General features: G+C 38.8%; 3 protein-coding genes across 3 annotated transcripts in view; 2 read left to right on the top strand and 1 right to left on the bottom strand.

Annotated features, from left to right (window-relative positions):
- The first annotated feature begins 558 nt into the window (after positions 1 to 558).
- Positions 559 to 5,801, top strand: LOC111782156 (alcohol dehydrogenase 1). The gene is made up of 8 exons (XM_023662963.1): positions 559 to 872; positions 999 to 1,134; positions 1,318 to 1,387; positions 1,540 to 1,633; positions 3,081 to 3,294; positions 3,930 to 4,071; positions 4,758 to 4,928; positions 5,346 to 5,801. Exons 1-8 carry the CDS (start codon positions 626 to 628, stop codon positions 5,535 to 5,537), a joined length of 1,266 nt encoding a protein of 421 aa, XP_023518731.1. The 5' UTR covers positions 559 to 625; the 3' UTR covers positions 5,538 to 5,801.
- Positions 5,802 to 6,654: 853 nt separating this feature from the next.
- Positions 6,655 to 9,779, top strand: LOC111782153 (G-type lectin S-receptor-like serine/threonine-protein kinase At5g35370). The gene has a single exon (XM_023662961.1). The coding sequence runs from the start codon at positions 7,039 to 7,041 to the stop codon at positions 9,607 to 9,609; it is 2,571 nt and encodes an 856-aa protein (XP_023518729.1). The 5' UTR covers positions 6,655 to 7,038; the 3' UTR covers positions 9,610 to 9,779.
- LOC111782154 (translation factor GUF1 homolog, chloroplastic) overlaps positions 9,686 to 11,717 on the bottom strand; it is a 26,019-nt gene continuing 23,987 nt past the window's right edge. The window contains exons 20-22 of the mRNA XM_023662962.1: positions 10,195 to 10,270; positions 9,980 to 10,020; positions 9,686 to 9,883 (exon numbers count right to left, since the gene is read on the bottom strand). Of these exons, the coding sequence (XP_023518730.1) occupies positions 9,788 to 9,883; positions 9,980 to 10,020; positions 10,195 to 10,270 (213 nt within the window). The 3' untranslated portion in view covers positions 9,686 to 9,787. The remainder of the gene's footprint in view (positions 9,884 to 9,979; positions 10,021 to 10,194; positions 10,271 to 11,717) is intronic.

Genomic DNA, 11,717 nt, shown 5'->3' with positions numbered 1-11,717 from the left:
AATAACAATGCGCGAGAATTTGAGACGATAAATTAAATCACATCTCATTTTTGGATCTCAAGTTTTATGGTAACGTTTAACAAACTTCTCTTAAACCGTAAAAAAAAAAATGTGACAACTGCAGCATTAACGAGAATACTCACTTTTTTTTTCTATCATTTTGGTGAGTAAAATTAAGAGTGTACTCTGAACTCGAATCGACCCAATCCAAATTATAAGGGTTGGATGATGGAAGTCCCACATCAGCTAATTTAGGGAATGATCATGAGTTTACAAGTGAGGAATACTATCAAAGCAAAGCCATAAGAGGTTATGCTGAAAATGGACAATATCATACCATTGTGGAGAGTCGTGTTCGTCTAACATTAACATCTTAGATTGGGTCGAGTTACTTGTTTATTGGAGAAATGAAAAGTATTTTTTTTGCATTCTAATCCATCTTGCCTTGCTGTCAATGCCGATCTGAGTATATAAAAATGAAAATGGCGTTTCATCCTAATCCGATGAAGGTATGTATGTATGTATGTATATATATATATATATATATATATATCTCAATCCAACTCAACCAACAATCATTCTCATTTTGTTAATCCTCTCTCCCTTTCTCTCCCCATAGCAGCTAATGGCGTTTTTCCCCTTCATCCGGAGAGCCGTCTCCGCCAAACTCCTCTCTCAATCCCACTGCTCTGTTTCCAAGTCCCTTCTTCATCGTTTTTCCCCTGCTTCTTCTCCACACTCCTTTCATTCGCGGGGAGAATTGGCCTCCTACATGCGTGCAGCTATGTTCACGGATCCCAATAAGCCGCTTACCATTGAGGAATTCAACATGCCCCGTCCCAAAGCTGGAGAAGTCCTCATCAAAGTCAAGGGTTTGCCCTTCTTTTTAATCCCTTTTCTTCTTACTCTCTCTAATTCTGCGTTTCTGCGACTTTGGAATCCTGATGCACTTCTTCGTCAATTCTGATTTATAATAAACATTACGTTTCCACATGCAGCTTGTGGAGTTTGCCATTCTGATCTGCACGTTATGAAAGGCGAGCTTCCCTTCCCCAGCCCTTGTGTAGTTGGACATGAGATCACTGGTGAAGTTGTTGAGCATGGACCGCTCACAGACAGTAAGACCATAGAAAGGTTGTATTATCTTAACATTTTCTTAATCACAATTATTATTCAGAATGCAATTTTGTATGAATGATTAAATATTTCAAGCTCTTGTTCATTGCTGATAATTTAAGATTGTTAAGCAGGCTTTTGTTTATCTGCAATAAATGAGGGACATACCGGTTTATTGGTTACATTTTCTTGCTTTTGCAGACTTCCAATTGGAGCTCATGTTGTCGGAGCATTCATCATGCCTTGTGGAAACTGTTCCTGCTGTTCAAAGGTTAGTACCTCTGTCATGCTTCTGCTTGCTTCTCTTCAGTCTATTATAACCCTTTAATCCCGATTCTTGAGTTTTGAAATGCCTACTGATCATGTCTATGATTAAACATATGGAGAACTAATTTGATCAGTTTGATTACTGAATTGGGGAAGGGCCATGATGATTTATGTGAAGATTTCTTTGCTTATAACCGGGCCGAGGGGACACTTTATGATGGTGAAACTCGGCTGTTCCTTCGCAGGGATGGTAATATATGTTATCATTATTTAACTTATCTAAAATTATACTTTTGTCAATGTTGTTTTAGCTGAAACTTTTCAGATGCCTTACGAGAATGGAAGCTCTAAAGTCTGTGGGGTGCTAGTTAATGAATTGTTGAAGTTTAACACCTATGGCTTATTGTTATATTTATTGAGCCATTTTTATAGAAAGGGGTTAATTACATTCCAAGTCTTCCACATCCTGCTTTTCCTTTCTGTTTTGTCTAAAGCCTTCTATCAAGGGAGGGGGTAAAAAACCAAGAATAAGATTATAAGATACGTGTGTAGTCCTGGTTCCTAGAACCTTAGGTAGGGAACCGTATGCAGTCTTGCAGTTCTCATAGTTAATTGTTCAGTGCGAGGTTTATATATACATATGGATTTTTTTTTTTCTCTTTTGTATGGGTTTAATGACTTCTTGTCGTATTTCTCTTTTTGGCACTCTTTTATGTTGTTTAGTTATTTCCTTCCCAAGTCTACTCTTTTTTGTCTTTGGAAGCTTGTATATCTATTCTCTTTTCAATTGTCTCTGAAATCTTGTTTCTGTTTCAACATAATAATAATAATAATAATTTTCTGGGTGATTTATGCAATTTTTTTCCTGTGGGATCCCATATCGGTTGGGGAGGAGAACGAAGTATCCTTTATGATAAAGGTGTGGAAAACTCTCCCTAGCAGACACGTTTTAAAAACCTTGAGGGGAAGTCCGAAAGGGAAAGCCCAAAGAGAACAATATCTGCTAGCGGTGGGCTTGGGCCGTTCCAGTTACCCATGAAATAACTTATTGTTGCATAGTTAGTTAGAATATTGTTTTGGCAACTGTATATAGAAGCCAACTCCTGTTCCTGGACTATTGGGACTTTATCCAGAAAATGCATATGCTTGTTAAGGATCGCACTGAACTTGATTGATTAATAGGGAAGCAACATCTTTCTTGTTTTTAGTTTCTATGGGTGATTTTTCTCTTATTCTTAGTTTTTCCTCCTGCATATCTCTTACATTTTTCTCTTCTGTGTGAGAAATTTATATATGTTTCTATTAGATACCCGAGCACGAAGAAAACAAGACAATAACAATATCAAAGACAATTACGTTATAAATAGAGTCTTGAGAGAGCTCTCTCTCACCCAAGTTCCAATGTGGATAATCCCACTAAGATCATCCCTTTTTAAGAACCCTACCTTCCATATATATAACCAAGACACCCTTATCTAATTACTACTATGCCTTTACTAATATCCTATTAATATTCCCAACCTACACCTCACCAGTACTCTCACAGTTTCTTGTGACTTTGATGGTTATTTCAATTTCATTGTAATCTTTGATTTTTTTTTTCTTTTCTTTTCTTTTCTTTTCTGAGTTGGGGGTTTCATAATCTGCATACAATTGAATGTCACTGTTTGAACTGAAGAGGAGTGTAATTTGTGTAGGAAAACCCATATTCATGTACAGTATGGGAGGCCTTGCTGAATATTGTGTCACTCCAGCCAATGGAGTGGCAATTTTACCAAAATCGGTACCATATGCGGAGTCGGCGATTCTAGGATGTGCAGTTTTTACTGCTTATGGTGCAATGGCCCATGCAGCCAAAGTGCGCCCAGGGGATTCTATTGCTATTATTGGAATTGGAGGTGTCGGTTCAAGGTAAACAACTATATCTTCCATCAGCTTCCACTTCGTATTTCCAAGTCGTGTTTTACAATTTGATGAATATCTAATTGTTTGTGTGGATATTCATTCTAATGCCAAGTTATCTATGGACTTGGCTTGATTTTGTTAGATCAAAGTTCCTTTCGATAGCTTTTGGGACGTTTGTTTTGTCTGGCTTGTTTTTTTCCCCTTATTTATTCTTTCATTTTTCTCATTAAAAGTTTGGTTTCTTACCCCCCCAAAAAAAAAAACAAAACAAAACAAAACAAAAGATACAAAGATGTTGGGAATGTGTTTCAAATACACAAAATATTAAATATTCAATAATGCAAAATAAATAAAACACATGAGTTGACTTCCATCCACAACTGCATCGTATGAATTCCATTCACAATCAATTGATTTCTTGTAGCAATCTCTCGTTTGCTTTAACCATATTAAATCACTCATTGAATGATGGGAATTTTGGTGAAAATCAGAGCATTCATCGCCTAAATTATAAAGATATGGCATTCAAGCAGCATATTAGGAGCATGTAGTCTGAAAGTGTTCATAATTTCCAATCTGGTGTATCTTTATTTATTTATTATTATTATTATATATATTTTTGTAACATTATATTTCTCCAGTTGCTTGCAGATAGCAAGGGCATTTGGTGCTTCTCATATTATTGCCGTTGATGTTCAGGATGACAAACTGCTAAAAGCGAAGACAAGTGGTGCAACACATACCGTTAATTCTCATAAAGAAGATGCAATTGAAAAGATCAAAGTATGTACTTCATTCTTTAGGACTTATCCTACGTATCATGGATGATTGGATGCCAGTATAGTATGCACGGTAGATGGAGTCATTTTCATATATTCATATTTTTGTTATAGTTATTGCGTCTATTTGTTTTTGTGTGTGTGTGTGTGTGTATGTGTGGGCACTGTGTTAGATTGAGATGATTTATTTTTTTATTTTTTTATTTTTTTTTTTTGCATTCAATGTGTGAATTTTCTTTTACTTAATCTCATGCTTTAAATTATTTGTGTCATGGTTTTCCTGCGTCTCAGTACTTCATGTTATTCAAATTTTGTGTTTTTATTAAGAAAAAAAAAGTTTATTATTCAAACTTTGGGAGGGATACTTCATGGAAATATGCTTGAAGATCTTTTGGTTGAGTCATCTATCAGAGAGATCTTGTTCAAAGTTGCTGGGCGAATGCTTTAGGCCAAAGCTCGATTCAGTTTTTGTAGCTTTGTAGGAGTTTGGCTTGACGGTTTCTCGAGTTACTTTATTAGTTTGGTTGTTTGACTTACAACTGTCACAACAAATGCAATATTTGGTTGTATGCCATATAAGTACATAAGTTGTGTTCCCAGCAGCTAAAGTACTGTTTTTATGTATGCATCTGGAGGGGCATTTTTTGTGATTCCATATTGCTGCAATGTAAGTATGTGAGGTGCTGACAGGAAATAACAGGAGGAAAGGGGGTGGACATTGCTGTGGAGGCATTGGGAAGACCACAGACATTCATGCAGTGTACTCAAAGTGTGAGGGATGGAGGTAAAGCTGTAATGATTGGTCTTGCCAAACACGGATCTGTAGGCGAGGTTGATATTAACCGCCTTGTTCGTAGAAAGGTTAGCCTTTTCTTCTTTTGGTTATTGTGATATCCCACATTGGTTGGGGAGGAGAACGAAACACCCTTTACAAGGGTGTGGAAACCTTTCCCTAGCCGACGCGTTTTAAAGCCTTAAGGGGAAGCCCGAAAGGGAAAGCCCATAGAGGACAATATCTGCTAACGGTGGGCCTAGGTCGTTACAGTTATGTTCTCTCCCTGAGATGGCATTCATGCACGTTTCTTCGATGTCAGTTTTCTACTTCTCCAATTGAATTCGTGTGTGTAGCTTCAGTTGTCACTAACATTGATACTGTCACTAACAATGTTTAAGAAGGCTTCATGAGCTGGATGTTTTTGCCTCTTTTTTAAGCACAATATGAGCCGAATTTGTTAATAATGTGTGTGATTCAAGTGGGGATGTGAATTGATGATGCAGATACAAGTGGTTGGGTCTTATGGAGGAAGGGCAAGGCAGGATCTGCCCAAGGTGATTAAGTTGGCAGAATCGGGAATTTTCAATCTCAACGACATGGTTTCTCGAAAATACAAGTTCGAGGAGGCAAATGAGGCATTTCAAGATCTCAACGAAGGAAAAATCATCGGTCGAGCTGTTATAGAGGTCGCCTAATCCCTCAAGCTGTTGTAGAGGTTGCCCCCCAGTCCCTTCACTGCCCCAAATCAGTACCTTTTAATTTATGTGACACTCAAATAAATATTATGAGATAAGCTTTTTTTTTTTGGTTTCTCTTGTGCCCTTTGAACTTTGGTTTGGTAAAATCATCATCGTCCCGGGTTAAAATTCAAGGATCATCATTGTCCCGGGTTAAAACTCAACGATGTATGTTTAGTTTATTTTAGTTCCTTGAATAACAAAACCATTAGTGCTTCCACAGGGAAAACAGAGCAAGAAAAAGAGAGAATAAAGGAATTCACTTCCAAGGGTAGACTTTTTTTCCCCCTCATTTATGGCAAACCTAACCAGATCCATATCCGAGTAGTTTATTTTCTTCTTTTGAGAAAAAAGAAAACAAATAAAGGCATTTCCATCCTCATTATGGGAATGGGTATGGAAAACTCTCATTTTATTCGAACTTCTAATGTTAAATTGATATCTCTGTTAAATCAAGATAATCAAAATATTTTTTTTCAAAAGTAAAAAATGAGTAACTAAACTAAATATATATATTTTTTAAAAATCTAAAATAAAGAGACTTAATTGAAATGAAATTAAAGCCTAAAACTTGAGTGGGCTGCATATGTCAGCCGACCAAGTTTATCAAAATAATTATTGACCAATGAATTATTTAATCCTGCAAAATTGATTGAATCAACAAACATCCAAAAACTTAGTTGGAAATTGGAATGGGTGTTCAAATAAATAAATAAATAAATAAATAAATAAATAAATAAATAAATAAATAAAACTTAATTAAAACCGATTTTCTCTTGTAAACACGTGAAAGTTGAAACTTCTTAATAAAGTCGGTTCGTAATAGTGTTATATTTTATTACGTTTTACCTAGTTTTCATTTCTGGAAAAGCAATACATATAGTCAAGTATTGACCCCATTGGTTCAACCGTTCAATTAAATAGGTTGATGACGCTTGTTGCTTGTGCTCAATTTCTAATCAAAATTAGGACCCACTCACCACATTCAACATATAAAAAAAAAAAAAAAAAGAAACTCGTTCACATACCCATAAACATACCTAACCTCTCACTCTTAGCCCCATTTTGTTCTTTCTTTTTGTTGGAAAGACTACTCGGATTGGTATGTGAGTGCTAACCTGTGTTGTACATAGTACTACACCAATCTAGCCACCTCTAGCTTGGATTCAACGAGAACAATCCTAATATTTGTTTTGTAAAAAAACATAGATTTGAAAATAAATTAGGGAGAAAAGGGGGAAAAAAAAAAAAAAAGAAAAAAAAGAAGGAAGAAAAAGTCAAGAACATAAACCAAAGAGGGAGGGAGTTGGATAGTGGAGTCTCCAAAGCATTTATTATATTACCAAGAAAAGGAAACACAGCTCTCCTCTCTTACTCCTTTCTCCAATAATGCTTCAAAATTTGCTCCATTCCTTCTTCAATTCAAATCAAATCAAATCAAATCAAAGCAAAGCACTGCATGGGATTTGCTCCATTCCTTGCCTTCTCCCTTCTCTTCCCTTTCTTCACCTTCCTCTCTTCCGCCCCTTTAGCCTTTCACGCCGTTTACCCCAATTTCACAGCCTCCAATTTCAAGTTCATAGACGACTCCGGCGCCTTCTTAGCTTCTCTCAACAACACTTTCACTGCCTCAATCACCAATTCTAAATCCGACTCCTCTCACTACTTCTTCCTCATCACCCATGTCGTTTCCGACACCGTCATTTGGTCCGCCAATCCCTACAATCCCGTTTCCATTTCCAGCCCTCTCACTCTCTCCCCCGCCGGCCTCTCCCTCTCCGACGACGAATCCGGCGCCGTCGTCTGGTCCACTCCGCCTCTTCCCTCCCCTGTCGCTGCCATGCACCTCCTCGACTCCGGCAACCTCCTCCTTCTAGACCATGCCAATGTTACCCTCTGGCAGAGCTTTGATGTTCCCACTGACACCATCCTTGTCGGACAGCGCCTTCCAGTTCGAAATCCCCTGTTTTCGGCTACCACTGAGGACGATGACATGTCGTTTCGGCTTCTCCTTACTGATGACGATTTGTTGCTGCAGTGGAATCAGTTGACTTTCTGGAAATTGTCCATGGATTTGAAGGCCTTTAGACATTCTTACTCTCCGGTTTCCTTCTCGGCCATTAATGGCTCTGGGTTTTATCTCTTTGCATCAGATGGATCAACGGTTGTGATGCATCTCAGCTTGAATTCCAATTTGGGGGAGCTTTTTAGATTTGGGAGACTTGGGTTTGATGGGAGATTCAAAATCACGAGCTTTGTGAATGGGGGTTTTGTCGATGAATTTGTGGGTCCGTCGGAGTATTGTCAACTTCCGACACCTTGCGGGAAGTTGGGGCTCTGTTCTTCTGGAACATGTTCTTGTCCTCCCAGTTTCACAGGAGATTCACAGAACAAAAACGGTTGTGTCCCCACTGATTCATCCATTTCTCTTGATTCTCCTTGTGGTAATGTTAGTAAGGCCAATGTTGCAGGGGAGTTGAATTCGAGCTTTTCGTATTTGAGACTAACTGATGGTGTTGATTATTTTGCTAATAACTTTATGGAACCTGAAAATCATGGTGGTGACTTGCAATCCTGTAAGGATTTGTGTTCCAGGAATTGTTCATGTTTGGGGATTTTTTATGAAGATTCTTCCTCTTCTTGTTTTCTTATTTGGGACAAGATTGGTTCCATTATGTCTGCTAAGAGAAGTCGTGTCGGATACATAAAAACTCTCCAAATGACTCCCATTTCTGAAGGAAAGGGTCGGAAAAGGATTCCACTGGTGGGTCTGATATTGATTCCTTCATCAGCAATCTTTCTTGTGATTGCAATTGGTGTCCTACTCCTCTGTTTTCGAAGATTGAGGGTGTTGGCGACATTGCAGCAGCGGTCGGAGTCTTCTTCGTCGATGGAACTGGATATGACGTTCATTCCGGGGTTACCAGTCCGGTACGGCTACGACGAGATTGTGACTGCAACTGACAATTTCAAAACCCAAATAGGGAGTGGCGGGTTTGGTACGGTTTTCAAAGGAACTCTTCTAGACAAAAGTGTTGTGGCAGTGAAGAAGATATCAAGCCAAGGAGCGCAGGGAAGGGTGAATTTTTGTGCAGAGATTGCTGTGATTGGGAATATTCATCATGTAAATTTGGTGAGATTGAAAGGGTTTTGCGTGGAAGGGAGGCAAAAGCTTTTAGTTTTGGAGTATATGAATAGAGGGTCGTTGGATAAGGCTCTGTTTGGGGATGGCCCTGTGTTGGAGTGGAGGGAAAGGTTAGAAATAGCATTGGGGACTGCTAGAGGGCTTGCTTACTTGCATAGTGGGTGTGATCACAAGATCATCCATTGTGATGTGAAGCCAGAGAACATACTTTTGAGCCAGAGTTTGGGGGTCAAGATCTCGGATTTCGGCCTCTCCAAGCTTCTCACTCCAGAACAGTCGGGGCGGTTCACAACCTTAAGAGGAACTCGAGGATATCTGGCACCGGAGTGGCTGATGAGTTCGGCCATCTCTGATAAGACGGATGTTTACAGCTATGGCATGGTGTTGTTGGAGATTGTTAGGGGGAAGAAGAACTGCTCCTTTGAGGAGAAGGATGGGGAATACTTCCCTTTGGTTGCTTTGGAAATGCATATGATGGGTGGAAGGTACTTGGAGTTGGCGGACCCGAGGTTGGAAGGGAGGGTGAGGGGTGAGGAGGTTGAGATGCTTGTACGAGTGGGGCTATGCTGTGTGCACGAGGACCCGGCTCTGAGGCCAACTATGGCCAATGTTGTGGGGATGTTGGAAGGAGGGGTGGCGGTGGCGGTGGCTAACGCTAACCCAATTCTAGAGTCTCTCAACTTCTTATACCTATATGGGAGCAAATTCAGTGAGCCCTCAAACCTGACTCCCCAAAATCAATCTGCGTTGTGGAGAGCATTGGTGTCAGCCACAACAACAACAACAACACAGCCTCATCCTATTCTTGGCAACCACAAGAGTAATAGCCATCTTCTTACTGCTTCCTCTCACCTTTCGTCCCACCAACTTTCTGGTCCCCGATAACGATGGCAACAGCGTAGCGTCTTAGATTCACCCTTTGTGTATATATGTCTTTCTTTCCTATCATATTTTGTCAACATATGCAACATATATGTCTTTCTTTCCTATCATATTTTGTCATATGGGTCACTTGAAAATTATATACAATAGTTGATAGACAAATAAGATTTCAAGGATCATATTACAAAACCTCTTTTTCAAGCTTCAAAACAGCCATAAAAGCTTCCTGGGGTACATCAACTCTTCCAATCGCTTTCATCCTCTTCTTTCCTTCAGCCTACAGCTTAGAAATTGTCAGTGCAAATGCAAAGGAAAATTGGCAAATGAATAGCTAATTCTCATCTCATCGTCTATCCATGTCAAAATAACACACCTGTTTTCTAAGCAATTTCTTCTTTCTTGTAATGTCTCCACCTAGAAACAAAGCAAAAACGAGAAATTTTACCAGCTGCCCTCTAATAATGTCGAACTTTTATGATATTGATAAGCAGTGACCCTCGAACATAAGAGAAAGTGATAAAAGTTTATCCAAAAATAGAAATAACAAATAAAAAAAGATATCCTGTCGCTGCAAGAAGAGTTTCTCACCGTAGCATTTGGCAAGGACATCCTTTCTAATAGCAGATATAGTTTCACTAGCAATAACTTTAGAGCCAATACATGCCTGCCATGTCAGGAAAAAAAAAAAAAAAATGGAAACAGACGTTCCCCATGAAACGAAAAGAAAAGAAAAGATAAGAAAAGATAAGAAGAAAAGAATTATCAAGAAATCAAAGAGAGGGTGATTTCAGTCTGGTACACATGACAATCAGATTGGAGCTATGCGGAGCTGACTTTTCCAGCAATATAGAAACTTCAAAGATACATGTGCACAAGTTTTTTTTACAAACGACTTTTCCAGCCGTTGAGTCATCCTATTCATATTTAGCTATACTAATGAAAGAGGAAAAGTTTGAAGGTGTTTTAGTTTACACTAATATCTTTCGACAGTACCATCAGGCTAAGAGAGGGCTATCAAAATACCTAACATATTGTTTCCTAGATAAGAATCCCATGGAGACAGCTAATCGGGCATAAATTTAAACAAGGAGGAATTTTTGGGCCCCACAACTGTAGCAGGGGTCCCTTACTCGAGTACCAGGAACTACTTGGTTGACAAACATAGCTTTTACAATTGCTTTATCAACTTGTTGATGTTGTCTAAACTAGTAATGAATTAACAAATATGGGGCATGAAAGAGTGGGAGAAGCATGTGTAAAAGAGCAAGGGGCATGAGTACAAGAGGCAGTAAAGTGAAGACCCTCGTGATTTGATCTTATACAGCAGATAGAGTCCAGTTGAGGCACCTCCCGGCCCCACATGGTCCTATGTCCTATGGGTGTAGCCGGTGTAAAACGGCAAGCAAAGACCCCAATCATTTGTTGTTTCTATCCCGCTAGCTACGCTCCTATGGAATAATATTCTTGCAGGTTTTAGCCTTCAATGGGTGGGGAATTTTTTCATTATCCCAGTCTTGCGCCAAATCTTTTGCAGAATGCCCTTTCTGCTTCAGAATTTGGAGCTTTAGCTTCTAGCCTGTGCAGCCTACTTGTCGGTCCTTTGGATGGAGAGGAATGACCGCATTTTCTCTAGAACAGAAAGTCCCATGAACCAGCTTTGGGACAAGATTATCTGCTCCTGTCTGTGGGCTAAAGATCTAAATACTTTTGTAATTACTTCACTCATTCTTCTTAAATACAGACTAAACGTAGAGCATTTGTGCAGCTTTCCTAGTTCTTTGTATTTTATCAATATCTAAAGAAAATGCTAGTTTCGTTAAAAAAATGAAACAGAAACAAAAAAATATGGCAGATTTTGAGAAAGGAAAAATCAGAAAAAGAAACAGGAAAAATCACAAATTTTGGGAGAGAATAATTGGAGATGACCTTCACTTCAAGCAGATTTAATAGGAATGGAAAGAGATGGAAAAGTAATCGGTAAGTTAGATCTTCTTTTCTTTTATCTTTTGCAAGAGATGGAGAAGTTATCGTAGATCTCATTTTCAATTATTTAGATTTTTGGATATCAGATGTAAAATCAAAATTGATTGAAAATGGCTTCGTGAATTGAG

The sequence above is a fragment of the Cucurbita pepo genome, chromosome LG19, assembly GCF_002806865.2.
Source record: "Cucurbita pepo subsp. pepo cultivar mu-cu-16 chromosome LG19, ASM280686v2, whole genome shotgun sequence".
Classification (NCBI taxonomy): Eukaryota; Viridiplantae; Streptophyta; class Magnoliopsida; order Cucurbitales; family Cucurbitaceae; genus Cucurbita; species Cucurbita pepo.
The sequence above is the reverse complement of the archived record's forward strand: the minus strand, read 5'-3'. Positions and strand labels throughout refer to the sequence as shown.

Bases quoted from the DNA above. Each gene is read 5' to 3' on its own strand.
- LOC111782156 (XM_023662963.1), top strand. From the start codon at position 626: ATGGCGTTTTTCCCCTTCATCCGGAGAGCCGTCTCCGCCAAACTCCTC. The intron at 873-998 runs GTTTGCCCTTCT...TTCCACATGCAG, and splicing joins AGTCCTCATCAAAGTCAAGG to CTTGTGGAGTTTGCCATTCT. The intron at 1,634-3,080 runs GTAATATATGTT...TAATTTGTGTAG, and splicing joins GCTGTTCCTTCGCAGGGATG to GAAAACCCATATTCATGTAC.
- LOC111782153 (XM_023662961.1), top strand. From the start codon at position 7,039: ATGGGATTTGCTCCATTCCTTGCCTTCTCCCTTCTCTTCCCTTTCTTC.